The 24,561-nt window shown below is 38.0% G+C and overlaps 1 protein-coding gene across 2 annotated transcripts in view; it reads right to left on the bottom strand.

Moving 5' to 3' along the window:
- CFAP97 (cilia and flagella associated protein 97) overlaps positions 1 to 24,561 on the bottom strand; it is a gene marked incomplete at its 5' end in the record, with an annotated part of 35,612 nt that overhangs the window by 5,612 nt on the left and 5,439 nt on the right. Inside the window, 3 exons of one of the 2 annotated variants that reach the window (XM_082482231.1) lie at positions 6,932 to 7,194; positions 18,477 to 18,548; positions 18,638 to 19,504. In XM_082482231.1, coding sequence (XP_082338357.1) covers positions 6,932 to 7,194; positions 18,477 to 18,548; positions 18,638 to 19,484 — 1,182 coding nt within the window. Of the gene's footprint in view, positions 1 to 6,931; positions 7,195 to 18,476; positions 18,549 to 18,637; positions 19,515 to 24,561 lie in introns of those variants that run through there. The other variant, XM_082482230.1, reaches the window with a different exon arrangement.

Genomic DNA, 24,561 nt, shown 5'->3' with positions numbered 1-24,561 from the left:
GTTTTTATTACCAACCTTACAATCTTGAGGTCCTTAACCAAGGAACTACCTTGTACAATGGTACAAGTACCTTGAACAAAAGTTCTTTTTCAATTATACACATAAATCTACTAATTCTTTCATTATGTTCTCCTTTTAAGAAATGGAGTGAAGAACACTGCCACTTTCCTTGTTCTTTTGATGTGCTAAATCTCTGGAGCCTTAATCCTGCACCACTGAAGTAAACAGAAATTTTGTCATTGATCTTAATGACCAAAGAATCAGATCACATAACATAATCTAGGCATTCAAAACCAAGTACAAGGGCCCAATCAGATTTAAGGAATAAAAATAAAATAAAATTAAAAAAAAAAAAAAGAGTAACAGACACTAATGGCAGAAGTGTCATTAAGTGCTCTAAACTGCACTATAGCTCCTCAGAACTCTCGAATCAAGTTCAATACATGTATAGTATCATATCATTGATGACCTCCCAGCTTGGAAAAAGCCTCCCAAGGCTTTTATTTCCCCCATCTTCTTTTACTTTATTTACAATAGAAGTAGAATAATCATATTACAAAGAAAAAAATCCTAGAAGTTGTTCCTGCATGATTGCCTTCTAGGAATAGGATAATCCTTTGTAAATTTAGGTATCTGGACATAGATTAGTATCTATAAAGACACTAAAATACATATTGTCAATGACAGAAGGAAATGTCAGATTGCCAACAACTGGTGAACAAAGGAACCCAACACTGTATCAAAAGATTGCTGCTATACAATGGACCAAGATAAATGCTGCTAATTCAACTTTGGGCATATCAGGAGAACACCAAAGCTAATTCTAATACTCTCTCTCAGAAAAAGGAAAAAAAAATAAAATAAAAGTATCAGTACACACTTTTCTGCAGCTATGTTGAAAAAGCAAGAAAAACCACACTGAAAATGCAGCACACCTAAACTGAGTTCAGAGTGAAGGTAAAAAAATGTGACTTTTTTCTTGTTTTACTTTACTTTTTAAATGCATGAAGGCTTCAGTTGCACCTCCTTTGAATCCCAACCAGCTGACTAGTGTGCCTTGACAGCTGTTCAAATTTATTTATATTATGCCTCCTCTAATGTCACTGATGTTAGTGACCACACTGTCCCTTTGCAGAGTCCAGGTGGGGGAGGGGGAAGTAGATAACAGTGCATTCAAGGACAGCTTTCTGTTCTTATCAATACAAGAATTGGTCATTTTCTTCAATTGCCAGTTGCATAATTAGCTCTAACCTGACAAACTCTAAATGTCAAAAAAGGCTTAAAATTCTTCCATTTGCAGAAAAGTCTTTTAAACCGAATGGCTATCAAGTTTACGGGCGGCTGGCATCACCACAAAGAAAGCAGGCTAAAAGTTAAAAAAAATATCCCACAAAATTGAGCAGCATGCAAAATAACCAAAACTTTCCTTAAACATGACAATTAGTCAGTCTTTATTACAATTACCACAGCAGCGTTCAGGAATCTCAAGTCCAGGTCAGGAATCAGCAGACCACAAAAAAAATAATCTGATCAAAGAGCCTATAGCCTAGATGCTATGATCACAGAATCGCACTCTATTTGAACCGTACTGCAGTATATTTCAGCCAGACACATCTGTGTTCAATCCCACATCCTGATAGCTTCCCCTAATGAGAGGGCTATAGAAGCATAGTTTTTTGGTTTTGTTTTGGGTTTTTTTTTTGCATAGCACTTTGTAATCTCAGGAACTACCAACATTTTGTCTTTAGTCTTGGCATACAATGGCTTTGAACCCAGTAAGTGAAAATATCTTATAAAACCCTCTGTGCCTGAATTTCTAAGGAGCCACCAACCCAACATGAATATTTCTGAGCTCCTAAGAAGACCCTGAAGACTACGTTCTTTTTCACAACTGCATTCAGTTTGCCAATGACACCAAGCTGTGTGGCGAGGTAGACACACGGAAGGGGAGGGATGTCATCCAGAGGGACCTGGACAGGCTGGAGAGGTGGGCCCAAGCCAAGCTCATGAAGTTCAACAAGGCCAAGTGCAAGGTCCTACATCTGGGTCGGGGCAATCCCAAGCACAAATACAGGCTCGGCGGAGAATGGATCGAGAGCAGCCCTGAGGAGAAGGACGTGGGGGTGCTGATTGAGAAGCTCAACATGAGCCAGCAACGCACAATCGCAGCCCAGAAGGCCAACCGTATCCTGGGCTGCATCAGAAGTGTGGCCAGCAGGGTGAGGGAGGGGATTCTGCCCCTCTACTCTACTCTCGTGAGACCCCACCTGGAGTACTGCCTACAGCTCTGAAGACCCCAATATAGGAAAGACATGACCTGTTGGAATGGGTCCAGAGGAGGGCCACAAAGATGATCAGAGGGTTGGAACACCTCTACTATGAGGACAGGCTGAGAGAGTTGGGGTTGTTCAGCCTGGAGGGAGACCTTATAGCCCCTTCCAGTACCTAAAGGGGGCCTAGAGGAGAGCTGGGAAAGGACTTCTTACAAGGCCATGTGATAGGATGTGGGGGAATGGCTTCAAACTGGAAGAAGGTAGATTTAGATTAGATATTAGGAAGAAATTTTTCACTCTGAGGGTGGTGAGCCCTTAGCCCAGGTTGCCCAGAGCAGTCATGGAAGCTCCATCCCTGGAGTTGTTCAAAGCCAGGCTGGAGGGGGCTTTCAGCAACCTGGTCTAGTGGGAGGTGTCTCTGCCCATGGCAGGGGGGTTGGAACTTGATGATCATCAAGGTCCCTTCCAACCTAACCATTCTATGATCCCCCAACAGCTCTCTCCTCCAGACTGAGACCAGTAAGGCTGAACAACCTCAGTATTCTTTCTGCAACCACTTAAGTATGTAGCATCCAAGGCCTGATGCTCTCAGACTCTGGGGGCGATCCTTGGGGACAGGACAAAGGGAAGGCAGAGAAAAAACAGTGTGGAGTACCTTGAGGGAGGAAAGCACAAGGTGTCCAGGCACAATCCTGATGGACCAGTGCCCTTCCTCTGTGTTTCTTTCCATGGCTAGAAGTTATCTCCCTGGTTGTGGCACTACACAGATGGCAGGGCAGGTGCAGCGCAGCACAGGACTGAAGGCTGTGACTCAGGAAAAGGTATATTCTTTGCATGTGGTGGCAGCCAGTTAGGGGCATGGCCAGAAGCACTATCCCTCCCTTGCCCTTTTCTCCCCACCCAATTATCACAGCCCATCAGCACCATTAAATCAAGTAGAGACAAATATACGTTCATATATAGCAGTACAATACTTGCATTTCTAAAGGCGGTTCAAGTTTTCCAGCAAGACAAAAGCAGCCCAGACTATAAGAGAAGGGAAACAGTTTGGCTGAAGGATCTTTGTGCTGGTATAGGCCACAATGACTAGAGCAAGTGGTGGGGAGAAGCATTAAATGACATCTGCAGTGCAGACGACTCGGGGAGCCCAGCAGGTAAAAAGAAAAAGACACCCCTTGCAGAGAAATACAGCAAGTGATTTATTTTATTTGTGTGGGAGGGTGATTATACTGGAACTGGGATCACAGTTGGATCTTTTGAGGCTTAGGGTGCATTTTGGAGGAGTATGAGGTGGGGGAATGAACAACATGGAGTGTTATATGCAGTGAGTCATAACAGCATGGGGTAGGCAGAACGCACAGGGATGCGTGGGAAGACCAAATATTCACGGAAAAGAAGAACACCCTCACCCTCCTTGATCTAAGGTTTGAGAACTGCTGTCCCAGACCTGCTGAGATCTTCCAGTGATATTCCAGTGTGAACTCAAAAGGTCACTTGCACCCTAGGAACTTGGCTGAACACAGCAGCTTAGCTCACTAAGGTCATCTAACACCTAAATCCTAGTCAGAATTAACAAAAACTATGAAAAAAACCCAACAAAAAACCAACACAGAGATATGAATTACTTCTAAGTTTAGATTAAGTGACTGATGAATGGTGTGGTGGCTGCAAATCTGTATCTCAAGGTCCCCAAATACTTACCTGTACATACCAGTACAGACTTTTGCATCACACAATAAACCATTAGAAGTTTAAATGGTGCATAGTGTCCAGTCTATGAAGTTGTTTGTCTTATTTATACTGGCAGAAATAATGATTAGTATGTCAACACATGTAGCGACACACACATGCAGACATGGGAAAAAAATAAGACATCAGTCACGCTTATGTCCCTTTCCGCTGGAGAGGAGATGGGGTTGAGTATCTTCAAACACAAGAATAGAATGTTTTCTGAATCAGCAGCATCCTCTATTGGCAAGAGACGCACTCTGGTCTTGCTAGCTCAGATAAGCAATCAAAAGCAGGTTCCACGTATGGAAGCACATAGTCAAAAGCAGCAAGTACAAAATTCTGACATTAATTTTAATAGTGATCTATTTGCTAATTGTGCTTTTTCTATAAATTGCTAATCACTACCTTATAACTACTGTTTTTCAGAGCAATTTACCTTTTTATTCCATCATAGCTCTTTCTAGCAGAGTCTGGGGGGACAACATATATTCCCTGTACCTCCTTGCACCCTTCCACAAAGCTAGAGAGCACCAAACTGGTTAGATTCCTCTCTAATTTCCTAATATTTTAATTACTCTCCCTGCATCACCTCTGATGCCAAATGCCTGCGCCAGAAATCAAGCTGTCTTTCTGATAACGGTAAACATAGATAGGCATTGCTCCAAGAATGTGCTAGCAGAACAAATAAAAGTTTTCCCTAGACAAGGTGTTAATCTCGGGACAAGAAATTATAAAAGATGTAATCCAACAGAGGAAAAAAAAAAATATCTCTGCATGAAAACTCTTTAACCCCCTACACAGACTACTGTTGTAGATTTCTATTCTTGAATTATTTACAAACCCCTGTGTCTTTCTCCAACTAACATTTCACAAAGGTGTATCAAGCAGCATATCCCATATGCATTATCTCAGGCCTTGTATAAAAAAAAAAAAAAAAAAATATTCCTGTTAAGTAATAGAAGAAAGATTGATAAGAAAGTTCCATGGAATTCCAGCTCCGCAGTCTACAAAGGTGAAGAAAACTGCTGACCAAAGAAAACAAGTTCATAAAGCACGTACTTTTAGCTATACAAAGCAAAAAGACCCTCATCAATGGGTGGGGTATGGCAGCTCTTTCAGTTACAGTCTCTGAGAAAAGCATGTCATATTTGTAATCCCAAGAGGCAGTGCTAGAAAAAAATCAATGTGTTACAAGTGTGATGCTCTAGGTGCACATACACTTCAAACAGAATAAAAAAGTAAACAGAATTGCTCAAAAATTACAGCAATGTTAAACAAAACGTAAGAGCTGTATTGATGAATCACTCTTTCAAAAAAAAAGAGCAGAATATATCATCCTCAGATTGGACAAAAGAATAAAATGGTTTTATAGTCTAAAATAGCATGATGTCCTCACAAATTCTAAGGAATGGTTCTGATGTCAAATATGTCCACTCGTGTTGCTGACAACATCTAAAGCATAAATGAATAAGTAAATGAAGGATATTATTTCTTGGACTACAAGCCACCACCATTAATCTCTAACATGTACTAAACCAGCAAGGTGTAAATGACCATGTGTATTTAGGTTTGCTGAATGTTTGATCCAAAAGTTGCAAAGGCAAGACATTCTTGGACAAAATATTGCAATCCCGTAAGAGAAAAGATTTGTGGCTTTGAGTAAATAGAAGTGTATTGTAAAATATCATATATGTTAACCTACAGTAATCATATATTGTTATGTAGTACAGCACATTACTGTTATGACACAGCACTTCCTCCCCACAGCCTAAGAATACACTCTTATTATCAAGGTTCATGTGGAAGAGCAAGTCCTGCTTTCAACATTTTAAACAAAACTAAAAATACCCCCCCAACACCTTAAGAAAACCTTCCTACCAGCCTAAAAACACTGAAACCTAAATACATTTCTTCCCCAGACAACGAGAAGCATCACACATCTTTAACAAGTATTTACGCCAAATTTTTTCAGTTGTGAAGTATAATGTTCTTTTGGTCAACTGTAGTCCAGTGGAGCTAGGGAGGAAGTTTCCTACTTTGAAAAGTTTTAACAATCTAGATGTATGAAAGCTGGAAGACCTAAAACCTAAAGGATTTTCCTGAATAAGTAGATTAGACTGTCTTCATGTTGAATCTGTATCTCTGTCTATCTACATGAAAGGAAATTCTAGCCTAGACTTACACAGAAGAAAAAAGTGAATAAATTACTTCCACTATAAATTTTCCAACTATTTTAACTATATTTTATGTCCGTTTCAAACACACTAATGAACAACTAGGAGATATGAAAATGTCATTATATGTATTACAATTCATTCACTAAAAATATCTTATTCAAACCAGTATTATTTTTGTTATTTGACAACTTTGCCAATATCCTTGTAAATGAGTTTCTGTTTTCCACTGATGTTAGTTATTGTGATTGCCATTACATTCAAATACTGTGACAAGCAGAGTGCTACAAACATTGAAAGAGATGGATAGCTATAAAATTAGTCAAAAAACAAAACTGACATTCACATTGTATCCTCTGTATTTCAAATATAATGGGTTTGATGCTACCATATTGATTGCTTTTTCATTTTTGCAAGCCTGTTCTTGAGAGACTCGTAATCATACTGCATGAAGAGGGATGAGCAGAGTCAGACTGCTACCCAAAGTTATGAGCGTGTTAACACTAATTATTGTTCCTCTTAAATTGAGTGATATTAAAGCAGAGCAAACTCATATAAACTAAAATCTATTTTCATCTGAAAAAAAACATCATTCTCCCCCCCAAACACTCGAACAATTATGCAAACAGCATGGTAAAGGAAATTCATTGCAGTAAAGCTGCAAGTGCTGCCTTATTAGTTTTTAGCAGTAGTTCATCTGACAACAAATAGTCCTTCTCAATTTACTGATCCAAATCAGTTCTCAGAACTTACCAGGTTTTCTCTTTCAATTCTTTGCTGTTCCTTTTGCCTGTTGAGGGCACTGTGGTACAATTTAGGAGGTGGTACAGCTGATTTCTTCAGTGTGGTACTTCTTCTTGGCTTTGCAGACTGTCTGGACAGTTCTTTTAGCAACCTTTGGTTTTCTCGATCAATCTGCCTTACTTCTTCATTTGTGAAAGAATAATTTTTCCTTGTTCCTTTAGATGGCTGATCGATGGTTAGTTTTTGTTCTTTTTTCTCCAACTGTAGGAAAGCTTTAAAATGGCAAAAAGTAAAATACTCAGATTAAAAAACCAAGCCAAAATACACATCTTGCATTCCATTATTAGGATTTGTTTACAGACCTGAAAAAACAAGGTACATTTCACACACATGCCCAACTGAATTCCAGATTTCTGCATTTCAGAATTTTTCAAAGATGCTCAGTTGTCCGCTGTACATTGATTTTACACAAGTTTCACCACAAAAATCAAGTCTAATTTTGGCCTTAGTTAAAATCCGTCTGCTTTCTTCTCACTAGGAATCCCCCTCCTCCCCGTTTATGTCCAGTAATCCAGAGGAATTGAACAGATGCAGTGAACAACAGAGCAATACAAAAGAATCAGCAATATGCACACAGACACTCTGTAAGCATTTGTGTAGAATATAGCTGTTACTCAGAATATAAATCAGCCTTATGTGCACAGTCATTTCTTCTGCATGGTCAGCACCCCACTTTGACTCTGATCACCCCGACCTCTACCTTTACCAGTACACTTGCCCAACTTCTACATGGACACAATATGCTCAGACTTCCATTTTCAAGTATTTTTACTGTCGTTACTATGGTACCAGCAATCAGAAAAGGCAATTCTATATATATATGCTAATAGGGCTACCGTTACACAGCACTAAAGCAACACTGAACATAATCATCATCACAGTGGTATCATTTGTGCACCAATTTAAGCATCAAAGAAGTCTTCCAAGCAATAGAAAACACAGCTTCAGGAAGCCAGGACTAGAAATAACTTGCAGAACCAAAAATTAAACCATAAATGAGTATTTAGATGTTTGCACAAGGGAAGGGATTTAAACTTTGCTCCAAGCTGTCTCAGCTGAGAGGCAGAACAGAAATGATGTTTCAGACTGAAAACTGACACTGAGGAAGCATGACTCAGAGATACAAAATACATTTCCTGAAGTGATTTTGTTGATCCTTTGCTCCTGAAGTGAACCTACATCATGGTGGTGCAGGAATTGCAAAGGGAAAGATGAAGATTAAATGTAGTGGATGGAGATAAATGAGTGAGCATATCTAACAGAAGAAAAATTTCTGGGGCCTGGCAATTTAACACAGTAAAAAAACCAACAAATTAAACCAGGATATGAACTTTCAAGACAAAAGAACAAAGAATGCACACTTAAAAATACACAGCAAGACAGACTTGCACAATTGCAAGATGAGATAACTTAAAAACTTCACTCTCAGCCAGAGTCAGCTATGTTTATTATAGTTCCGCTGGAGCTTTGCTATTGACCTATTTCTAAGCTTTTGCTTTCTAAAGCTCTGCAGTAGATCTTCTGGCTACTGTTTTAAGACTTGTCATTATCCCATCAAACCACTGCGTTATCTATGGTACAGGAATGGTGGTACCAGGTTAGATCAAATAGATTTTTGGAGCTGACACACAGAGGAGGAAGACTTACTCAAGCCATTCCCCACACTCCTCCACTATCCCAGTGCCTCCAGAAGACACCCCTCACTCTTACCCCTAAAAGTCCCACAACATCAGCAAAACAAGCATCCAAAGCAGAAAGAGAAAAAAAAAAAAAACAAAAAACAAAAACCCCAAACAGGCATGCAGTAATATTTCCTCAACAAACACTTCCACATCAGCAAGTGGGATGTCTAAGGCAGCCTGTAATAGCTTAAAAACCTCAAAGAATGGAAAGCATGTTCTTACTTCAAAACAAAATGAAATGAAATCTTTCTTGCGGTATATCAATTCAGTTTATTCCAGAATTGATGCAAGCAAATATTGCTACTGTCTTTGAGAAAATTAGAAACAGTATCCAGAACTCAAAATCCAAACAGTTCATTAATTTCAGAATCCCTCTGGAAATTAGTAAGTTTGCACCATCAGTACACTAGCTAATATAGGCACAAACTGCCCCTAGACAGCTCTAACCGTGAGGCTGTTCACATTAGCCAATATTGTTTTAATTTGTCAAGAGAAAATGCAAATCACCTCAAAACCAAGACACAAAGCAAACTAGTGCAGATCAAGTATGCCACGCAACAGGTTAATAAAGTATAAATGTATTGAAAAGCATCTTCACACTTTAGTAAGTTATCCTCAAGCGAAAACTATGACAGCCATCAACACCACTTGAGGACACAAACCTGGGATGAGACTCATCTGGATACACCTAAAATGGATGAAAAGAAATGCACAGAAAATAACTAGAGCCACACAATTCACACAGTAACATCAAGCTGCAGCACACCTCTCAGTAAAAAATAATTAAATATGTCCTTAAGGGAACACGCAAAACCAGCACTGGAGAACACAGCTAGAAAAAAGTAAAATGAGCAACCACCTGAAGACAACACATATTATATATCACATTACATAATTGATAATTGTATTATTAGGAAGCTATGAAAGATAATTTCATCTTTTGCCTTACATACATAGCATCTCACAGGTTATAAACAAGACTGCACATCATATGTAAGAGGGGAAATCAGGTTCTGGCAAAGAACAGTTGTTTAACTGAAGCCTTGACCTAGCTTTGTGGCACCAATGCTATTGGTGATGCAGGCTCTTACAAGAGACATTTAAGGTTCTGAATAAGGTAGTGCAAATTCCAAACAGCTCTTTTCTTTCTGTCAAAGGTGTGAACTAGTCAAATTCCATTTAAAGCAACAGCATTCTGAATGAGCACATTTTTAATTAGAAATACAGGTTTCATGTCTTCACTGGTACACGATTGTTTTAATTCTCTATAAAGTAACTGGCTATACTTTAGCGGAGGGTATATACTCCTACAATGCAGCTATGAACTATAATCAGTAAACACAGATTAAAAGTGTTTTGACATAAATAAGCACCAAGATAATTACTTATCTTTTGACTTGCTTATTTTTCTGGAAAACCCCTGCCAGCTGTGACCAAAAAAAAAAAAAAAAAAAAAAAGTAAAACCAGAGCAATGAAATGGACCAAATACCTTTCCCCTCAATGCTGGTCAGTAAACGATTTTAGAAATACTAATCCGAGGAGCCCTGCAGTGACCGCTACATGCAGGACTCAACAAGCACTGTATTGCTTTGTCACTCATATCTCCTAGCGGGCAGTGGTATGAAACTTCTGTAGTATTAAACACCATGGGTATTTTACCAGAAGCTCTCAGGCAGCTAGTGTGAATACATACCTATGTACATTTCCATGCACTGCTATACTGGATATTACTACTTATATATGCGAGTAAAGCCTAACAAAATTTTACTGGCTAACTTTGCCGTTACTTTCCAGCTTCTTCAGTCACATCCCCCCACCGCACACTTTTCTTTTTTCATTGATCTCTTCTTTCTTCGTCCTTTCCTTAGCCTCTCATAAGTCTTTTTCCTTTCAATATATTTTCCTTATACAGTGCCTCATCCTCACCTTTTATGACCTCACGATGAAAACAGTTTTTCTTACTTGTGGCAGGCAGAAAAGAGACTCCAGCCCACTTTCTTCAGTATCCTGTTTGTTCTTAGCCTCATTATTATTTTTTATTTACACTTACTTAGTGTAGAACCTGACTTTATTACTGCCAACAGCTTTCTGACAGCTCTTGAGGTTAAGGGCTTGCTAACAGTGATAATACCAAATTTATCACAGCTCAAAAGAAACATCAATAAAGTGAAAGAATTGTTAAGATCACCACAAAGGTTCTGCTGTGAAGATATTCAGTGAAGCCTGAGCAGAAGACTGCCAAAAACCAATAACTAATCCCTTGATATGTTGTTGAATTACAGAAATTTTGCACCAAAAGTTCAGACCCAATACAAGATGTGCAGAAGCAAGCTTGCTTCAAGGGGATGGGATGAAAAGATCAATCTAAAAATCTCTAGTTCCTCAATAGTTTCTTCAGTTCCTCAACTGATCTTTTTCTAGTTCACCTTCTGTATGACCTAAGGAAGAGCCACATTTGAAATTTCACGAGGAGCGCTTTGCGGCAACAGTGCTGCAAAACACCAAGACATTGGATCAGATAACACATTAAAAGTAGTGGGTTTGTTGTTGTTCTTCAAACTGATAAGTTAAAAAAATCAGAGTTGCGTTTTACTTAGTCAAAATCTATGTTAAGGAAGAATTTAAGCTGCAACCACCACTTCAAAACAAACCATAACTGACTGAAGCCTATCCACAGATAACCTTTTCTACATCACAGCAAATGCAACATTGATCTCCTTAGGAACTGTGTGACAGGAGTTTAAAGTTTAGTAGAAAAAAGACAAGCACCTATTGAAATAATCCTAATACTGCAGGGTTAAGTACTTGTTCATAAGAAAACAAGCAGAAGGCAGGGGACATCGATGAAAACACTGCTCCTTAAACGATGCTCAAATAAACCGCAGTACAATCTAACAAAGCAGTGAGCAAAAGGTTCCGCAGGTCTGCCTCAAACAGGAGGGACACTATTTCCACGGTCCAGAATTAGGCTCCTGACCCCGAACTTCAAACCAGTACTAGTAGTTACCACTGCTTCCAAAGTTACTTGGCTGAAAATCTGTCCAACCTGCACTCTGCAAAGCACCACTTATACAGCATCATATTCCTATTCTCTGCACACTTACTGTGACAGAAAATTAGGTAATCCACTGCAGGTACGTATGTCCAATATGCATTGAATGTGCTTCATTGTTCACTGGTAACAACATTGCTTTTGTCTAAGTGAGGTCAACACAAGCCTACAAATCCAGGGACAACTCACCATCAATAAACAAAAAAGAATCAAGATCCCATGTATGAGGTAAATGCGTTTATTCTAAATGCTATTAAATATTTCAGGTACAGTTAGTGTTATATAACTCAAATATTTGAGTTTCAAAGTTATTTCAACAGTTTATTCAACAAGGCACCTACACTCTTTAATCACAAAGCATAAGTGGTTGAATGGTTTACCTGACTATTTTTTGCAGTGGCCAATGACAACATGAGGCGACACTACAGTTTAAGGTTATGATTTAAGGTTCTAAAGAGTTTGCAAGTCTTGGAACAATTAAATATGATTTACCTGTAGCTTCATATTTTACCAGTGCGTAATAAGCAATTTAACTAAATCCCTACTTACCACTTCATTGTCAGCCAGACCATAAATCAATAACCGGGGGGAGGGTGAGAAACAAGCAGCACCATTTGCATAAAGACTTGCACAGTGTGCAGTTCTACTTCTTATTTACCGGCAAGCAGGAAGAGAAAAATTCTCTGGTATTCACAGGATTTCTATGAAAGCTGGTTTCCATGGAGAGACACCTGACTTTCTTTTAAGCAATAAACAAGCTGTTTATTGCTTTCAATTTGTTAGCATTGAAATGACCTTGCAGAGTGAGAAAAGCCAAACCTTAGACAAAATACAAATGATAATAAGAAAGTCAAATGCAATAGGACAGGATGATACAGCCGTCTTAATGGCATTAAGGCTAAAATTAAAATCATGCATGTTTCAGTGTATCTGTTGCAATCCCAGTAGAGCAAAATGCATCAAATTGCTTCAGTGCTTAAATTTTTGAGTTTGCCTGGTGTTTTGTTTTATAGTGCTCTACTACCACATCTGTAACCCATTTGAAAAATACAAAAGGATTAAATAACAGTTCTTCATCAATGTCTAATAGTATCAATCTAAAACTATTTCCCTGTAGTATCTCTAAACAAATATTTCCTAGAATATCCATTATTTCATGTCACAGAATCCTTTAAAAAGGGTTTTGGAGAATTCGCATTTTGATGTTTTTTTTTTTTAAGGAGTTTTTTCTCAAGTATAAATTTTCCATGTCTAAATACACTTAAATAGGGCTGCTAGTTATTTCTTGATGTCACAAGAAAGGGAACAGATACCTTACAGGTGCTGATTCCCCCCCCCCAGTTACACATTTTCTTATGGATGTTGGGAAAGTCTGGGTCTCTACAATATTTTCAACCTCTACACATAAGAATAAGCTGATAATTGCTCTTCTACCTCAACATGAGTTACTAGACCTGCGAAAACAATAAATATGTATACACCTACACACAATTCAAACTAGGAGCACACAGACTAAACAAAACTTAATGAAAAAGCTATAAATATTTTGTTCAACTTTAGAGTTTAGGTGTTGTGTATGTTTTTAAGAGTCTGCTTTACATTTAGATATTGTTTAACAGTTATTCTACAAATATACTAGTCCAGCAAGAATAAGCACACAGATAACATATCCCTAAGACGAGAAAATTTCAGTTATAAAAAACTTATTCTATTTCCTGAGTGACATAATATAGCAAAAAAATAAGTAAAAGCAATTGCTCCATGTTCAGTTGAAGCTGCTCTTTAGTTTTCTACAATAGCTTTTATTCAGAAACACGAGGCTTTTACTTTCATAATAATGATATTTATATCACAGAGCTTTTCACCAAGTGAGCTCTAACTATTTTATAATGGAGAATCTGAGACACAGAAGAGGCAAAAAGACTCATCAGAGAGCATATAGGTCAGTGAGAGCTTCAAGGAGAGAATTCAGGTCTTCAGTCTGTGGCCTATTGTCCTACTTACCCCATCACACCACCTCCTCAAGTTAATAATAGCTAATACCATGGATTTACAGACTAATTCTCACAGACACTTCTGTAAAATAAGCAGGTATCAACCCCATTTTACAGAGAAGAAAACACAAAGTGCTAAATTCTTTAGCACTCCATATACCTTGTGAAATCCCATTACTACTGTATTGATACCCAACATAAATTCAGATAGAGAGACATACACAGCATTTTTAGCATACAGCTCTGTATTCTGAGCTACAGAAATCAAGAGACTTGTCTAAAGACAGAGAGCAAGTCTGTAGCATAATGGGATGGAAATGGATGAGTGCTTAGTTCACACTTGTATGCTTAAGCCATCGCTATCTGCATAACCTCAATTCCTTAGAATTACATGGGACATATAGGATCAAGCAGAACAGCATCAGAAAAATTTCTAATTTTTTTTATTCCCAGCTTTCTAACATGGAGCTTTATGAAAGCAATTCCAAAAACAATTTTTGACAATCTATTTCTTTGCATTGGCATATTTAATTATCTTTTTGTGTTCAGATTACTCAAGAGTACAGCAGAGGAGATAACTGACATTTATTATTATGGGGTTTGAATATTGCTCTGATTTAGTTATTATTTTAATTTTCTGAAAGATCTTTAAGGTTTATAGCAAAGTGGAAACGGCATTGACTCACAAATACGTGAGTACCTACGTTCCTGGTCACACTGATAAGATATTTAAATTCCTAAGTAGTGTGGCTGGCTGACTCCACAGTGCTACAATTGTTCTTACAGTCACACACCATAATGACAACAGCTACATGACATCAGTCTTAGCATTGTAATGAAATGACGTAAGCCTCCTAAACATCGACTTTATGTCTGTAAAAATGAGAGGACTCAAGCATCATACATTTAGCATTTATATACATTTTAAATAAGCATGCCACCCAAACAGCAAGTGATTTTCATGAACAGAAGTAAAAACCACTAGCAAGAACAATTAAACAATTCAGCAGTTCACAGACACCAAAACAGATAAACCCAAGAATTTTTATGCACGATGCAGGAATAATAAGTAATCGCTAAGTCCAGTAACTTGAACAACATGGTAACATGACGCAGGCTGGTTTTAGCGTACGAGGGAGCAGGGCAGGCTGTGCTCCTCAGGGAGTGTGCGGCAGAGAGGTGCTCCCTCCACCTGAACTCCAAGTCCCTCTGAACTGAGCATCGGACACTGCTACAGGACTGATTTGGAAACAAACAAGAGATCGATCCAAAAAGTTCTGAGTTTATCCATCCACCCTGCACCATCTCTGCTTGCACTATGGTCTGCAGTTCCTAGAGATACTGTTCCCACTGCAAACCCACAACTGAAACAGTGTGGTAGGTTATGGATGCCGGGGCTCCACAATTTCTTCACTGCGTATGTTCATCTCCCTTCATGCTGCATCTACTCTCAAAGAGTGCTCTACTGTTCATATGCCCCTCCTACATCACCGTGCACACAAAGCCATGCCAATACAGCCACACAACCCACAGGTTCTGAAAACTGCACATTTTACTGTACTTCCTTCCCCTTGAAACAGGGCTCAACTCCTGTCTAATAAATGCCAATAAGGTCTACATTCATATGCTCTATTTGTCTTCGGCAACATGCAGAATCTGCTTCTCTCCAGTTTTCAAGCATAGACTTCACTTTGTCCCCACTACTACTACCAAGCAGATTCCTGCCATTTTGACTAAAACTAGTTCAGTTATTTTCCATAGGTCGAACGGAGGCTGCAGAGCAAGCTGCAGCACCTGGTAATGCTCACTTTGGTAACAGCATACATAAAGTGACAACTTTCAGAGGTAAAAACCAAGTGTTACCACATATCTTTATCAATCTCTTGTTCAGAGTTCTGATCACTAAAGAGAATTTCTAAAAATCAGTGACAAAGCTGCCCAGCAGTACCCACCTAAAAAGCATTTAAAGTACAACATACATCATGGACACTATGATATTTCCAATTAAAATTATGTTTTTTGTGAGACTTGAAATTATTCAGAATAGCATAACTTAGAATTTGGCTTCTATCAAGAACAAGCATAGCTTTAGGAGATGTAAGGGCATGTTAAATCTTTTAATCTAAATATTATTTTTTTTTTAAATGCTTACAAAAAATGAATAGTTTTCAATATGAGCACAAATATATACCAAGGGCATGTAATAGAGGAAAAACGCTTTCAAATCCTTGTTAAATTAACTGCAACTTTTTTTTCCCTAAATGCTTCAAATTAGTTCTACTTTAAGATATACAAACTACCTTGCTACTAAATAACCAGACTCTTGCTCTAGTCCAAAACTTGTTCTTTGAACACCATGTGCTTTTAACAGATTTCTTCTCTTTCTTTGTTCTTGTGATTCTTTTTTAATACAAGAGATTCTAGTCTTCCCAAATGCTTCTATTATCAGTGCATAGAATTGCACAAAATTAATTACTGCACATCCCCTAGAAACAACGCAGTAACAGATCACACTGAAATTCTGCAAGTTTCTGGGGACCTTGGGAAATTAAACTCACATAACTGCTGTAAATGCTCAGACCCAGCTACGTTACAAGCATATTTGACAAAAATTTTAATCAAAATGCTTTATCAGTATAGATTACTGGCAGAATATTGTACTTTAAAACCAAATCTGAGACATCCTGATAATCATTTAAATACTTCCATGCACTCAGGTCTGGGCTTATACTGTTCTCTCTTGAAGTAATGTTCATGCCTATGTAGTTCTGATGAACATTTAATGCAGACCAGGGGGGAATGATTTGCCCTTTTTTTTTTTTTTTAAATGAGTATAGAAAAAACTGGAAGCAATAACTCAGAATAAGATTAGCTTCTATTTTCACAGACTAGTTACTTTCCACCATTAATAATCCTGCCCCATTTAAACTTCAAAATACCTAAAATAATTAAGCTATGTTGTGCTTGCCAATTTAGAGAGGCACTTGGGAGTAATACGCATGTTAATCAGGAACATTAGCTGCCAGACTATATGAGAAGTAGAATTCATTACTCAATCTTTATTATTGTTATTTATAATTGTTTTTTCAGTTTGGGGAAAAAAACTCACTCCCTCCTCCAAACAGAGCTTCATCTCTGAGATACTCACTCTGAGATATAATACCCATTTGTTTTAGGGATGAGATGAATCCTTCCATAATCACCAGTTACTAAAAAGCTTCTTGCTATCAGGAACAAAGAAAGATGTAGGACATCATAATTTCAATTGCCTAGCAACAAATCTTCTAACAACGTTGACAAGTGGTTGGAACCTTTTGTAGTATGAAAGAGCTTCTGGAGCAAAAGGACTGTCAGAGATGAGAATCAGCTCTACCTTTCTCGATGGCTAGCTCTGCTTTTCTTACCATCAGAAGAATTTCTATACAAGCAAAATCCTCATTTCTACTCATTGGAAAGTTAAATGATGCATAAAATAAATTTTGAACCCTTACTCACGACAGGCTCAGTCTGGCAAAGTGCAAAGTGAAGAAAGATGATGTGCAAAGTTTTAGTCATGCCAAACCTACTGCAATCCAGCAAACTTGGGTTGAAATGTACCAGATTGTTAGGGGCTTCTCTCACCTGAGATCAGCAGATTTCTTGAGCCAAGCCTTTTTTATTCTATAGATTTACTACTGAAAACTCTGAGCCATGAAAACAAGTGCAAAAGCACTGTACACGCCTTAAAATACGCACATGAGATCATTCAGTGCATTCTCACCCCATACAATAAAGGTTTGCAATGCATGCAGTGAAAGAGATACCAAGTCCTCTCTCTTTAAACTTCATTATCAAGATTTATTAACTCTATTGGCAAGAAGCAACCACTCAAGTTTCAGTAAAGATTATCTGTTATTTTTCTCTTTAAAATACCTTTACTCAACTTTATGGTATTTTAGAAGGCAGACACTTAGTTCAGAAAAATAATTTGAAATAATTCTATTTCATTATCAAAAAGGTACCAGAAGTTTAAATAGATTAATACTATTTATCATGCAATGTAGCTGTGGACTGCCTCTCAAATTTGAAGGTTGATAACCCAGCATTTTATCAGAAAGGATGGTGTTTTAATTTAGATAGTAAGTTGTGGCATAGCCCAGTAAAACTAGATTTCTCAAAATGCATGTGCAGTTTTAGTATTCAATTTGTTAAGATATCAAATTGTATTTAGAGATTCACCCCGCCTATAGCCTATATATCTTACTTATAGGTATATGCATACCAACACATATTCATACACATGCTTCTTACCCCAGTATTATTTACATCCATAAGAATTCAAAGAATTAGATCAACACAGCTTAATCTCAAAACAGTTCTAAAAATACATGGCACATTAAAATCCCATAATCTTCTATTAGAACTCAATTGTTCTCAACAATGGGGAAGGACTTTTTACTAGGGTATGTAGCGATAGGACGAGGGGGAATGGCTTTAAACTAGAAGAGGGCAGGTTCAGATTGAACATTAGGAAGAAGTTTTTCCCTTTGAGGGTAGTGCGGCACTGGCCCAGGTTGCCCAGAGAGGTTGTTGAGGCCCCATCCCTGGAGGTGTTCAAGGCCAGGCTGGAGGTGGCCTTGGGCAACCTGGTCTGTTGGAAAGTGTCCCTGCCTATGGCAGGGGGGTTGGAACTCGATGATCTTCAAGGTCCTTTCCAACCTAAACCATTCTATGATTCAACAATGTACAGATGTCATACTTTGTAAAAAGAAAATTTAAAAGTCACCTTTCAAAAGCTGATTCAGGTCCATGGCATCATGCAAGACTTTTCGACTATATCTGCGATCAAACTCGGAATCTAATGAAAAAAATACAGATATAAGATTGGACTTCCCGACCCCATAAGTTTTACAAATTTTTTGTTGTACTTAAATTCTTCACAATTACCATATAAATCTTGGTTCACGTTTTCCTGTCTTTTTATTTTTAGTTTCTTATCATTCGATGCTGCGAGTTCAAAAGACTGGATAGGACTGATGTCTGGAGTTGACAGAGGTGTTACATCAGTCACAGTGTCTTCAGACTCCTCCAAGTAGTCACCAAGCTTTGGTTTTCCTTCTGCTAATTTCATTGCTGACTTGAATTTTTGTTTTGGAGACAGAAGTGCGTTCCTACAAGCATTTCTCTTTGAAGAAGAATGAGATGAATCTGATAAACAGCTATCAGAATCTGTATCAGAACAATCTGTATCTGAGCTTGAGGATGAGGAGGACGAAGAAGAGGAGGAGGAGCTAATATTAGTATATTTTTTGCTAGCCTTTTTTATGTTGTTTGACTGCTTAGCTGACTTTGGTCTAACCTTCTGTTTTTTGCCATCATCACTGCTATCTTCTTCATCTGTATAATAATCTTCTTCACCTTCTTTAACTATTTTGGGGATTCCAGCAGGTATATTCTCCTGTGTTCCCCTACTTGCTGCAGATGTTGCTCCAGATGCACCTGCATTCTCCACAACTGGAGAAACTGACAAGGATGAAGCATCTCCAAGATTATTTGTGCTATTTTCTAGGGACTGATCCTTCTGCAGATCTTCCTGCTTTTCTTCACTTTCCTCCTCACAACACTTTGCATCCTTTGAATTAGAAACCAAACCAGGGTCTGCAATAGCTGCATTTGTACTTCCTTTCTCTATACATTCACCATTTTCTTCAGCTTTCTTTTTCTCTTCTTCAAAATCGCTGTCAAAGAAAGCATGATCCACTTCACCATCTGATACATCTTCAAAACGGTCCATACTGAAATACAAGGTGTCACCTGCAACCATTGAAAAGGTTTCCAAAGGTTAGCACAAAACCAGATCCAAGTACATATTTAGTATAATAGTTTTGTTCTTTACTCTTTTAGCTCTGGTAATTTATAATTCTGCAATTAATTATGTTATGTTGCTAGGGACAACTCTATAGTGAGTTCTATAAGGAAATTTAGTGCTGCCACATTGTACACAGCTTACATGTTAGACCGAAAAGCTTTACTTTAAGCCAACAAAAACCATCACAATTTCAAAACTTTTACTCCTAAGGAAATTAGTCAAACATTGTGAGCTGCTAAAGAGTCTTAACTATTACAAACAAGCAATTGAAGTATCTTATTTTGTCCCTTTATTTAGAGCCATTTTAAGCTAGAGCTACGCTGTAGATATGAGGTTCTCAGCACTAACTGTTATGCTCTACAAATCTGCTCTTATTGTGTCATACTTCTTGCAGAAATATATGGTGGTAGATCCTATGCATGTGGCAGGGGGGATATGAACATTTCTACTTATTACTAGCATATACACAAAGTTAAAATAAATTAAAAAAAAAAACACAACACCCCACAGCCAAAGTTAGCCAGTGTCAGACTACTGTTCCCATGTAGCCAGCAGTACTTTTTTCCTATTTACAACAGATTTTATATAAATTTTGTTAAGCCACAATCAATAAATATGTAACATTCTTTAGAGCCAAGGAAACCAATACCAAAGGCAGTGGAAGCAACCATTCAAGGCAGGAGAACCAGAATATTTTACAAGATGGATGGTCTCCCTTAAGTTTGTTGCCATGGCAAAGGTGAAAAAGCAATTCCTAAACTTGCTTTGAAACTGCAAGACTATTCCTGAGAAAGCTTCTAGCTAAAATGACTTCAAAATATAGAATTTTTAAAGGTCTATGTCACTCAGTTATCTTACCACCTCTCAAATAATACTCAGTTTTAAAGGAATTACAAATATGCATCCCAAATGCAAAAAGCACAACATGAAACTTAAAAGCAGAAGGTATGGAATCTCCCATGGCTTTAAGATTCACAGAGCCAAAGAACTGAAAAGACACTTAAGTTCAGATGTTGTATAAAGCTGAAAACGCTATTAAACAACAGAAGTAGAGGTCAACTTTGCTACCACGAAGAGAAACTCTTTAAAGCACATAGCTCCTCCAAGAGGAATAGAATGAAGGAGAAAAACACCTGGGAACTCTTAATTTGAAATGCTGCATGGAATTTGGAAATTTTTCATATTTATGATTTCTGGCTTCAGGCAGTTTGCATAGCCTACAATGCCCAACTGTCATGCGAATTCCTGGAAGTTTTCCTAGAGCAGCTTCCTAAAAGGATAATGCATTTCAATATATAAAAACATGCACAACAGAGAAAAAAAAAAAAAAATCAGGAGAGTAACACATTATTTACATTTAATTTTCTACCTCATGTAACCTAAACCAGAAGGGAACCAAGCAGAAATTTTTGGCATTACTTGTAGACTATAGATCATGAATTATTTATTTAGCAAGTACAACTTGGACCAAGTCAATTGTATGAAGAAAACAAATATAGGTAGTACAGTGTTAAAATGAAAACAAAACCAAAAAAGTTTGTAGCTTCAGATAGGTTATTACTGATTGGTACAAGTAGGCATGTGGTGCATTTCACTTGTCTTAAACACATAGATTCAATATACTGCTAGCACTGTTGTACGTGTAAGAGCATAAGGGGATAAGGCAAAAGCCAGGTTTGCGGGTGGATGCAGACCAACTAGTATAGCTTGAAATATAAAGTTTTGTTGAGTGTAATACACACATGCATGTATTTTTAGCTTATGTAATGCTACTCCTGCAAAGGAGACTAAACTATCTCACAGTCATGCCATGACTTCTCACGTCTCTTTTCTGAGCACAATCTCTGAAGTGAGGATGAGATTTAAGTCAAGACAATGGCAAAAGGGCAGCAGAGAGGTGGCAAAAGGTGATAAATGGTAGCAAGGGGCCTGTATATTCCTTTCCACCATTAGCACCAGCCAAGGAGCATGCATCTTCCCACTCTGCATGACTCAGGAATAGCTTACCTCCTAGTGGTTTATTGGGTTGTTTTCCTTAAAGACTGAGCCATAACTGATTCATGGACAGCAACTGCTGTTACAAGAGAAATGCAGTTTAGCAGTCTGACTCTGCCCAAGGAGCAGCAGTTGTAACCTAGTCATTTCATTGCCAAATGCTCCTTCCACTTTTCTGGCACAAGCCCCTAAAGACTTTAGCCTTCATCTTAATGGAAAACAGCCATGCTGCGACGGTCAATTTCTCTCACTGACACTCTTAATCATTCACAAACTAAACATTAATTAATTTTGTAGTTTCCATTAAAAAAAAAAAAACAAAAAAAAAAAACAACAAAACCCACAACAAAACAATAGGAGATGAAGACATGGTATTCTTGGTTCCTATTCCCCTCATGCACCTGGAATGTCTTTAAGGGAGTTGGAATTTGCCAAGAAGCAGCAATCCAGAAAAAGCAACTTTGTTGATAAACCATGCCTAAATTATAACATGGCTGTGCGTGCAGTCACACACGCTCACAGCCCTTTATATACAGGGCGGAGTGTAATTTTATTTCTGTGAGAAGTACAGAGTTCTGCTATGTTATCAATTGTTAAAATACAGAATCAACAACTGATATTCTGAAATTGCAAGAAAACTGTCATTAGAGTCAAATACTTATCATTAACTGTTAATTCTAATGACCATCCTATTTAGTTACAAAATATATATGCTTTCTGCCATGAAATCATCTAACAAATATGATCAACTCAAAGAAACAGACTGGCCATTAATTATGTCAGACCTCTTTTTACTGTAATATTTCCTCTCCCCATGTAATTCTCTACTTCTCTCCTACTTCTTGTAACAGTATCGCCCACCCATTACCCCAGCCAAGCACACCCATTCATCTTTGTCTCTTCCTCACTGCAATTCCTCCTAGTTTATACTACTTTTTAATCCCTTCACCTGTAAACACCAAGCTTGACTCATTTAAGATCAGAAAGCAGTGGCCAAGCATCCAAGGAGAACATGCAGTCTGGCTGTCGGGGCAGTAGGGACCCACGCTTTCTCATCAAGAGGTTAACGCACTAAGCATCTGCCTACCTACCGAGGCCGCATCCATGTTCTCACCAGCTGGCCACTGCAAGAGCATAGACCACTCAGCTCCTGTCCACACCACCCACTGCCTGCTGCTGCACTGCCCAAAGGACAAGCAGCGTTTGGACATCCTCCTCCATGTTAAACAAAGATCAAGACCTTATTCATGCTAAACAGTGTCTTTCCCCTGCCAACCACAGCACCACCTGAAATATTTGTCTAGGTAATGCCTAATAGCAGGCCTTTGGGCATGGCTGCAACATAAAGTATCTTATGCAAAGGTAAGATAGTACATAAAAAGTGGTACAGTGAGGATACAGATTTAGATGTGGGTTTGTTTGAACATATACTGCCTTTTGATAACATTTTTTGAATGTTAGTTTCTAACACTTATGAAGTACATTAAGTACCTAGTGAAAGATTCAAGGTAATTTAACCTCAGTTAAACTTTAAGTTATCCAATCAATCTCTCACTTTTTTAAATGCAGGCCATCTGGAACACACGCATCAGAGAGTACTGAAATAAATCACAGAAAAAAAAGAAAAAACTCAGCATTAAATACAAGCTGTGATCAACTTTTCTTTTAAGCATTCTACTTTCATAATTGAGGAAGAGGACAGTTCACATCGAGAAAAAATAAAAGAAGGGCTTTCCTCTCTATCTAGTAACACACAAATTCCTAGTACGCAAAACACACACTGTGAATTTGTATACTATACATCCTCTGAAAGCTCTAAGTGCTTTCGGGACATCTTAAGATTCTGGTATTTAATAAAAGTGGAAAACAAGCCCCTTAAACACACTGTGGGCTGAATCAGATATTTTTGATGTTACTGCATGCATACTGTGCATCACCACAAAGGCCATAATACCGCACAGCTATAGTACACTCAACATGAGTGAACAATGCAGTGCCTGCAACAAAAAGGAACAGACGTATGTTTGTTAATACATCCTAGGATGATATGTGAAGTATCAGAAGCAATAATAATGTATTCAGCTCCAATAAGGCACCTTCTGGCTTACGGTTATTCATTTTGCTTTGTAAGTATAACTAATACTGAAAGAAGTAACCAAGGGGGCAACCTTCTCCCAGCCCATACAATTAGTGCTCCCACAGGTGGCACCTCTCTTTTCAGCTGTTTCTACCTCTTCAGAATAGGGACTCACCCTTCACAGAGCAGAATCAAGTGTTTGAGAGCTAAGGGGTCAGAAGGTTAAAGTGTTTTAATTGAAAGATTTATGCTATCAATGGCAGATGTTCTTTAGGACACTCCAAAATCCTTTATTTACTCTTTATTGCCCCTCTGTCAGGGATCCTGCCCCCTTAAAACTGCTGACAACCAAATCACCTCTTTGTATGGTAAACTAGGGAGAAGGTGAAAATGCTAAACATCTCATCTGATTAACATTTTCAAAAATAACAATCATTAAAGAAGTTCCTTGTAAAAACACACTAGTTCAAACTCCATACCCTCTTTCTCCCTCCCTTCCTCATTTTTGGCTTGAGGCTTAAAAAAAAAAAAAAAAAAAAAGACAAACTTGAAAATGTCTAGAAGAGAGCAATAAAAATTTTAAGACAATTAGAAAAGTCCAACTTCTGAGGGTTTGTTTAATTTAAAAGAGGAGAAACGCAGGGAAACATAAGTCTTAAGACCTGGAAAACAGACTAATCCAAAACTTAGTTTGTTCTCAGATACAATCAACAGTGGTAAAGATCAACTACTGTAGCTGCTTCCAGCCATGTCACAAACCACACATACCCAGCCCCACCTAACTCCTCTTTAATTAAAGCTTTCATTTTTGCTATGAGGAAAAGTAAAGCATGCAAAGGAGGAAACATACCTCTCAGGAAACTATTTCCCTTGAGGGAAACCCCCAATGAATGAAACAACCAGTCTGTTTAGCAGATATTCTAGTTCTCC

Source organism: Vanellus vanellus (genome assembly GCF_965231255.1).
Source record: "Vanellus vanellus genome assembly, chromosome: 4".
NCBI classification, from domain to species: Eukaryota; Metazoa; Chordata; class Aves; order Charadriiformes; family Charadriidae; genus Vanellus; species Vanellus vanellus.
The sequence above is the reverse complement of the archived record's forward strand: the minus strand, read 5'-3'. Positions and strand labels throughout refer to the sequence as shown.